We start from the raw sequence: 9,121 nt of genomic DNA on the forward strand, positions 1-9,121 counted from the left end.
CAGGAATGCATGGGAGATGGAGATAGAAGAAAAAGTAACATAAGTCAGACTGAGTCAGGGATAGAGGAATAATCATAAAGATTAGATAACGATGACTAACACATAGTGAACATTTACTATGTACTTGTCACCATTCTAAGTGCTTTACACAAACTCCTTCATTTAAAATGCCCAAACAAACCCTCTGGATTTTATAGAAACAGAGGCACAGGGATGTAACTTGCCCAAAGTGGCACAGCTAGTAAGTGGAAGAGCTAGATCTAAACCCAGACAGCCTGACTTTGCCATCTATTCTCGGGCCGTGCACTGCAACAGGGAAGAGGCCTTGAGGAACTGCTGGAACTTCCTGTATCAGGGGCCCACCTCCATGTCAAACGTCATGGTCCTGTTAGTTTACTTGCCATTCCTCAAACACTTACTAAGCTCCTGCTTTGAGCCAAACAGGGCCCCACCTAATTTTGTGTCACTCTGACCCCAGCTGTGATCTGACCTCTTCATCAGCAGGCTTGGTAAGACAGCCAACTGTGGCAAGGTTCAAGGTCAGGAGTTTTCAAGGTGGAGCCAAGAGCCTAGTCAGATCCACCTGGGGAGGTTTGTAGACTGACTGAGTTCCCCAGCCACCTCACTACACACACAGACACACACACACACACACACACACACACACAGGTCAACTAGAACATCTGGTTTGACAAACCTCCCAGTGCTGATATGTCACTATGTGTAGGGTTACAACCACTGCCATTAAATGCTCTGTTTCTCACTCACTTACTGCCTCTGAAGGTTCTAAGTAAGTTCGGAAACAAAATCCCTCATTGAAAAGAGCTTTCCCTGTTTGATGTTGACGTTGATACTTTCTAAGTGCCTGTGAATATATCATCAACATCCATCTCAAAATTATTTTTGACTTGGCCCCTGGGTCAGGTGTCCTTTCTCAGAATTCCCAAAGGCTTAGAGCCCTATTTTGTCCTGGGTGCTCATTAGAGTTTTTCTGAGCCAGGACCTCAAGATCAGCCAGACTCATAGTTCCAAAGTAGCCCACGACTTTAAGCACACCTTGCTTCATTGCGCAAGGTGGAGAAGTAGGAGTTTAAAATTGACTAAGACTTACGAGCTAGCCTCAATTAGACTCTTTGAACAACTTTTGGCTACTGGCCCTGAAGCAGAAAGAAAGATTTAACACAATAGATTTTCCCTTGAGAAGACACAACTGCAAGTTATGTTTTAAGAGCTTAGGAGGAATGCTCCAAGCCATCACCACTCCCTTGATAAAATACCTGCCTCTTTAAAGGTATCTTAGCTCGGGACTTCCCTGGTGGCACAGTGGTTAAGAATCTGCCTGCCAGTGCAGGGGACATGGGTCCGAGCCCTGGTCTGGGAAGATCCCACATGCCGCGGAGCAACTAAGCCCGTGTGCCACAACTACCGAGGCTGCGCTCTAGAGCCACAAGCCACAACTACTGAGTCCGTGTGCCACAGCTACTGAGCCCACGTGCTGCAACTACTGAAGCTCACGGCCCTAGAGCCCACGCTCCACAATAAGAGAAGCCCCTGCAATGAGAGCACATTAACCACAACAAAGAGTAGTCCCCACTCGCCGCAAATAGAGAAAGCCCGTGCACAGCAACGAAGACCCAATGTAGCCAAAAATAAATAAATAAATAAATTTATTTATTTTTTTAAAAGTATCTTAGCTCATTACTCAAACACTTCATTTAGCTGAGAAGCAGGATACCTTTAGCTTCCTGAGTCAGGGCTTTGGGAGATAATTCTCTCTTTATTCACTGACTTATAGAGGCACATGTTATATGAGTGTACGCACACACAGGCACAGGCACATGTGCACACTCACATTTCCTATAAACTTAGTACTCGCATAAAACAAATGCAGAATCAAACTACTAACTTCCTGGGTTCAGGAGCCTCAGAGACTTTATGAAGTATCTTTCCTACATTGGTTTAAAGTAGCACTTCTCAAAGTTTGCTCCGTGGACCAGCGCCATCAGCATCAGCTGGAAACTTGAAAGAAGTGCAAATTCTTGGGCTCCACTTCACACTCACTGAGTCAGAAACTAGAGGCGGGACCTGGCTTTTAACAAGCCCTCTAGGAGATTCTACTTCTCACTCAAGTTTGAGAGCCCGCGGTCTAAAGAAATCACTGTTGCATCCTTTTCTGAGGAATAGATAGAAACCCATCACAAGGGGACCCAGTTATGATGGCAAATTCAAAATAAATTCCCTCACTGCATCCTCTCCTTTGCAGCCTAGCCTCACACTCCCCTATTCCTCTTCTTCCACAGAGCAAATGTACTTTTGTCTCTTTTTACAGGTCTAGACAAACTGAAAGGCACTACATCCCTTGTGAACATGGACCTTTCCCTGGTGGTGGAATGCATGGACCACGCTCTCACAAGTCTCTTCCCTAAAACCCATTATGCTTCTGGAAAAGATGCCAAAACTTTCTGGATTCCTCTGTCTCACATGCCAGCAGTTTTGCAAGACTTTTTACTGTTGAAACAGAAAGTAGAGCTGGCTAATCCCAAGGCAGTGTGACTCAGCTGACCACAAATGCCTGCCCCAGGCTATGAGATTGGCTGATTCCAAGGACATATCTCCTTCTCCATCTCATTCTTTACCTAATCCAACCTGGACTCATTTAGATGATGCTTCGTTTGGTAAAAGAAGAGATCCCACCACCACTGATGATGTCCCAGGGTCCCTTCTCAAACTTGATTTGAAAAGATGGGCAGGTACGACACCTGCCCGACAGTTAGGCTTTGCCTGCTTGGTATGACGTAAGGAAAATGGGAAGCCTTTCCCATTCAAAATGATCTCCACGCCTTGCCTGCCCCATGCTTCTATTCCAGAGCACTTAAAAGTAACTCCTGAATGTTAAATATTTGTCCCTTATCAAAACATTGAGAGATAAGTAGAATACTTTCATAAGTGGATTAGGTGTGTTATCTTGCTGAGCGTAAGGTTAAGACTAAGGATTAGAACTCAGTTCTGTGAGCTTTGATGGAGGCAAGAAAAGGAACGGTAATGAAGCATTACGGAACTGGTATAAGCTAAGGGGTAGCAGAAGAGTACTAGGTAAGACTGCAAGTAGGAGGGAAGGAAAAGGAGAAAAGGAATAGGAGGACTGAAAAACAGAAACAAGTGTAAAAGCAGAGGTAGGGAGACTCCAAGACAAGCCTGCCTATCCTAGAGGGAACTACAGAGGACGGACAGCTTCTTCAAGGCCACTGTGAACATTGATGCCCATACAGCTCTCTGTGGAAAGATGGTAACAACAGAGGAACCAGTCATTCCAAAAGAAGAAAAATGTAGAGCATGTGTGTTTATTCTGGTTTATTGTAAATATAACAAGACATAGACTATCTGATACAATTACACATGAGATGGTTGGAAATCCAATATTTGAAGGGGTCTCTGAAGCCCCATGAAAATACAGAGCTAAATTCAAAGACTCTCTTTCACCTACAGTTACAGTGAGAGCAGGTCTGCTCCTGGCTCATATCACCGTTCTAAATTGGGTTGACTCTGGACCCACCCCACATCCAAAAGAAACAGCTACCTAAATGGATGCTTGCCCAAACCCCAGCGCCCAGCCCAGTATCACTCACAGAGTTTGGCTGAATATTTACATGAAAAGCCCGAATTGTCAAAATGTAACATTTGTTGCAGATTAATGTAGGGTGAAACAGCGGGAGAAATTATCTAGTGTGCATATTTGTGTGTATGCGCACACACACACTGAACTACGGTGAAGAAACTGTTTAATGTCTGCTGCTTGAAACCATGTCACTTAGAAGATACCAGTAATTCAATTCATTTACACTCACCTTTCAGGAAACATCTGCCTATGAGGTAGTTTCCTCCTTTCACATTTGCAACATACTGATGACTTTGCAAAATCAAATTTCCAATGGTGTCATGTCCACCTGAACATATATTTCATTATTTTGAGAGTAGATACTCTCATCCTTTTTGCATGAAAATCACAGCAAGAATCAGATAGAAAAATTCTGTTCAAGCTTCCATCATCTCTTATCTCAACTACAGCATATTTACCCTGTGTAGCTTCAATAATTTCTCCTCACTGCAGTCAGATTGTTCAAAATTAAAATCTGATTGCGCTGGTCTTCTCCCCACCTCCACTTTCCTAAACCCTTCAGTATGTTCCCATTGCACTTTGACTGGATTAAAATGCATAACATAAACCACGTTGTCCTGGCATGCCTCATGAGCCTCATTTTAGGCTACTATTCTCATTTTGCCATCTCAGGGCCTTTGATCGTGCTTCTCCCTAGAACGTTCCGATTTTACCTGCTTATCTAGTTTCCTCATCCTACGATCTCAGCCCCTTCCTCAGGGAAGCGTGTACAATTCCAAAATCTGACCACCATCTTTTCATCCCAACTAGGTTCCCATCTTATACATTCTCACAGCACCCTATAATTTACTTCAGGGCACTTATCACAGTCTGTAATTATGTATTTGTGTGGCTGGTAAGTTAGTTAATATTGGTCTTCCCTATCAATTGTTTTTTCTTAACTTTTTACTGACATTGGCAAATTAAAATAGAATAAATTAACAAGTATCTTTTCAAAAAAATGTTTTGTACAAAAATGCTGTCAAAATTTCCTAAGAAGCTTTCAACACAGTAGTATCTTTTCATGTACTGAATATAACTATTAGCACGGTGTCAAAAATGTTGAAGACAGAAACAAAATAAAAATCTGTGAAATGTTTGCCACTGATGACATTCCACACCCTATTATTGTCTGTACATATGGGGGAGAGGGACAGCCACCTTGAGAGTGAACAGTATGACTCTCCCTATCACATTTTAAGTTCCATGAAATCAGGAACCATGATGATTTGCTTATCTTCGTATTCCCTTGCCTAGCACATTACTGGCACATAGACCAGTGTTCAATAAATATTTGTGGAATAAATTCAGAAATCAGCCTGTATTAGCCGTTCTGACTAAGGTGCAGTCTATCACTTAAGATCAAGTTTGGCAGCCCCATTACTTGTGCTACCAATGTGTCAGTTCAACAAAATCCTGTAACTTCCTTAAGCCTTTGAGTACTTCCACAAGGGCTCCTTACCTCTGGTTCTGCTATCAGCATTCCCTCAGAGATTAGTCAGTGTTGCCAGAGTGATTTTCCCCGTGACCGGTTGATCCAAAGATACTGTGAAGGAGCCTGCGTCTATGTTGAGACTTCCTGGGCCCAGTGGTCACAGAAAAAGAGAACATTAGAAATCATTTTGTCCAGGAAATTCCCTGGCAGTCCAGGGGTTAGGACTGCGTGTTTTCACTGCAGAGGGCCCGGGTTCAATCCCTGGTCAGGGAACTAAGATCCTGCAAGCCGTGTGATGTGGGAAAAAAAAAAAAAAAAAAATCATTTTGTCCATTTCTCTGACTGTAAGCAGGACATGTCCATGCCATCCAGGCTGAAGAGAATCTCTTCTGTTTAAAATCTCTCCAGAAACTCCATAACTCCTGTGGGAAACCCAGCGCAGCATTTAATGAGGAAAACTTCCAGGAGTTTCTAAGAAAAGTGATCAATTTTGGCTCTTCTCCACCCTATTAATCCCAATAATTCTCAAGAACACAAGAGAAAACAGTACCATCGGTGTGGAGGAAAGAGCTAAACATTCGTAAAGTGAAAAGCTTTTTAATATTTACAAATTATTTGTGACAACTTAATCTTTGCCACAGTTTATAAGGATAATACTGGCCAACAGTTTCATGAATTTTTGCACGTTGAAAAATAAGACAATTCTGTTGATACTCAATTCAGACATTCTTCCTCAACTCTGTGATTCATGTTTTTAAAACAAAATATGAGTAATATCCATTCTTCTATATGAGGCATTGAAATAGCCAGGGCTCTAATGCAGATTCTGGTTTAGCAAAGTTTCCAAGCTCTTTCTGCACACAGTACCTGCCTAGGAAAAAAACAGATCACAGCTCTTGCCTAATTCATTCCTGGAAATAAATAACACTCCAGCCTGAAACAGGTCATGCAAAGCAACATAACATTCTGTCACATTCTACGCAAGGCAACTGCCCTGAACAGTTCCATTTCAGTTCCTTTTGAGAAACTGGAGATGGAAAGCATTCTGCTATAGACACATAGCATAAGCCCTGACAAAAACCATCCAGTCCCATGCCTAGGTAAAATATTTACTCTCAGCCCTCTGGGTCTGTTTTTTCCTCCTGGATATGGCAACTAGAACTTGAGCATGATGCTACCCAATTAATGATGGTACCTTTGTTATGGATCAAGTAATCCAAGCAACCTGGCTTCTCACAGGTGTAATAAGAAAAATATAGTAATGGTTATTCAACACTCAGTACATGTCAGGTTCTTAATGCATTTGTACATTGCATGAATGATTTTCCTAACCCTAATCATATCTTAGATATGGGGGTTTTTTGCTTTTTGTTTATCTTTAATGTGGCAGGAACACAACATTAAATCCACCCTCTTAACAAAGGAAGTGTACAATACGATACTGTAAACTATAGGTACAGTATTGTACAAAAGATCTCAGGAACTCAATCATCTTGCATAAATGAAATTTTACACCAGTTGAACAGCAGCTCCCCTTTTTCCTTTCCCCCCAGTCCCTGGCAACTACCATTCTACCCCCTGCTTCTATGAGTTTGACTATTTTACATGCCTGATATAAGTGGTAACATGCAATATTTGTCTTTCCGTGACTGGTTTCTTACTTTTTTTTTTTATATTCATTTATTTGTTTGTTTGCACCAGGTCTTAGTTGTGGCAGGTGGGCTCCTTAGTTGTGGCATGAGAACTCAGTTGCGGCATGCATGTGGGATATAGTTCCCTGACCAGGGATCAAACCCAGGCCTCCTGCATTGGGAGCATGGAGTCTTCCACTGCTCCACCAGGGAAGTCCCTGTGACTGGTTTATTTCACTTAGCATAATGTCTTTTAGGTTCATCCATGTTGAGGCATATAGAAGGATTTCCTTCTTTGTTAAGGCTGAATAATATTCCAGTGTATGTATATACCACATTTTCTTAATCCATTCATCTGTTGCTCAACATTTAGATTGTTTCCATATTTTGGTTATTCTGAATAGTGCTACTATAACCATGGAAGTGCAAGTATCTCTTTGTGATTCTGATTTCAATCCTTTTGGATAAATGCCCAGAAGTGGGATTTGCTGGATCATATGGTATTTCTATTTTTAATTTTTTGAGGAATGTTTTCCTTAATGTTTTCCTTAGCAACTCCACCATTTTACATTCCCATCAACTATGCTTAAGCGTTCCAGTTTCTCTTCATCCTCACCAACACTTACCTTTTGTTTTCTTGATAATAGCCATCCCGACAGGTGTAAGATGATACTTCATTGTGGTTTTGATTTGCATTATTTGATGATTAGTGATTAGTGATATTGAGCATCTTTTCATGTACCTGTTGGTCATTTGCATATCTTCTTTGAAGAAGAGTCTATTCAAGTCCTTTGCCCATTTTTTAATCAGGTTATTTGGTTTTTGCTATTAAGTTGGAGTAGTTCCTTATATATTTTGGATATTAGGTATGCTTTTTAGAGACAGAGAAATGAAGTCACAGAGAGGTGAATAATTTGCCCAAGTATGGGCCAGGGTTCAAACCCAAGCAGGCTAATGCCAGAACTCACACTCAGAACCACTGTAGTATATAGAAATTGAGTCTCACAAAGTATTTTTCTAAACTTCAATACTGGGTCTATAGAAACAAAGCCTTAATTAAATTAATCTAACATGAGTATTGTCTAGCTAATAATTATTATGCATAAGAGTAATGCATAATTTTGAGCATATATAAATACACACTCTGTTTTGTTTTCCTATATTCTATTTTTAAATTTTTCTCACTGGTGATAAAATAACAAAAGCATTTATACATCATTCCTCAGGTCCTTGAAGTTTTCTAACTGGATTTCTAGATTTCTTTTCTTTCCTTCTCTCTATCTTTTTCTCATTGTTGTTGTGGTTGATTTTATTTATTGTTATTATTGTTGTTAATCATTTCAGGAATTTATATGTAAATACTTTTTTCTAATCTCAATAAAAGCCTTAGATTATCTGTCCTGACCCAAGACCAACTCTTTGAATCTCTTAGCTTTTAAGACCAGAAAAAGGAAAAAGGAACAGCAGACTAAGATACTGCAAATACTATGTTTCCTTATGGCTGTATTTTTTTCAATGCAGAGAAGTGATGATGTAAGCACCACTGGGATGTGATGAGGCAGACTGTCCTAGTCACTGTGGCTGGCACTAGCCTGGGAAATACTAATGAGAAAAATGAGGGGATCTTAGCTGGGCCAAGGTAAGGTCTTCCTAGTGCTAACACCCTGCAATCAAAGATAATACTAGTAAGGTAGCTGGACATTCTGACTTGGCTGGAAGAGGACATGTAGCTTAGAATGTCTCACAGAGATGTTTCCACTAACGACATTCCCAGTACAACAAATTTCTGCTCCAATACCACTGGAGAATGGGAAGCTCCCCACCTCTAATTACCTTGTTGACTGGCTCCAGTTAACAGAATGTTCCTTATTATTTCTGAGCCAAAATCTATCAGTGGAGAGGAAAGAGGAGAGAAAGGTCTGTTATTTCTGCAACCATGCTATTTCTGCAATCATGACAATAATAGTGTGTTCATCGAGTCTTTCAAATGAGCCAGGGTTCACCCAGAGGACTGTTCATGCATTTTCTCATGTATAGTCTTTACAACTTTTACACAGCACGTACTTTTATTGTCCCATCTTACAAATGAGGAGCCTGATATCCAAATTGCTTTTTTTTAAACATCTTTATTGGAGTATAATTGCTTTACAATGGTGTGTTAGTTTCTGCTTCATAACAAAGTCAATCAGCTATATGTATACGTATATCCCCATATCTCTTCCCTCTTGCGTCTCCCTCCCTCCCACCCTCCCTATCCCACCCCTCTAGGTGGTCACAAAGCACCGAGCTGATCTCCCTGTGCTATGCAGCTGCTTCCCACTAGCTATCTATTTTACATTTGGTAGTGTATATATGTCCATGCCACTCTCTCACTTCGTCCCAGCTTACCCTTCCCCCACG

General features: G+C 41.0%; 1 protein-coding gene across 1 annotated transcript in view; it reads left to right on the forward strand.

Moving 5' to 3' along the window:
- DHRS9 (dehydrogenase/reductase 9) overlaps positions 1–2,931 on the forward strand; it is a 17,586-nt gene extending 14,655 nt beyond the window's left edge. The window contains exon 5 of the mRNA XM_007452618.1: positions 2,330–2,931. Coding sequence (XP_007452680.1) covers positions 2,330–2,553 — 224 coding nt within the window. The 3' untranslated portion in view covers positions 2,554–2,931. The remainder of the gene's footprint in view (positions 1–2,329) is intronic.
- The last annotated feature ends 6,190 nt before the right edge of the window (positions 2,932–9,121 follow it).

The sequence above is a fragment of the Lipotes vexillifer genome, unplaced genomic scaffold (assembly GCF_000442215.2).
Source record: "Lipotes vexillifer unplaced genomic scaffold, Lipotes_vexillifer_v1.1 scaffold454, whole genome shotgun sequence".
Taxonomy (NCBI): Eukaryota; Metazoa; Chordata; class Mammalia; order Artiodactyla; family Lipotidae; genus Lipotes; species Lipotes vexillifer.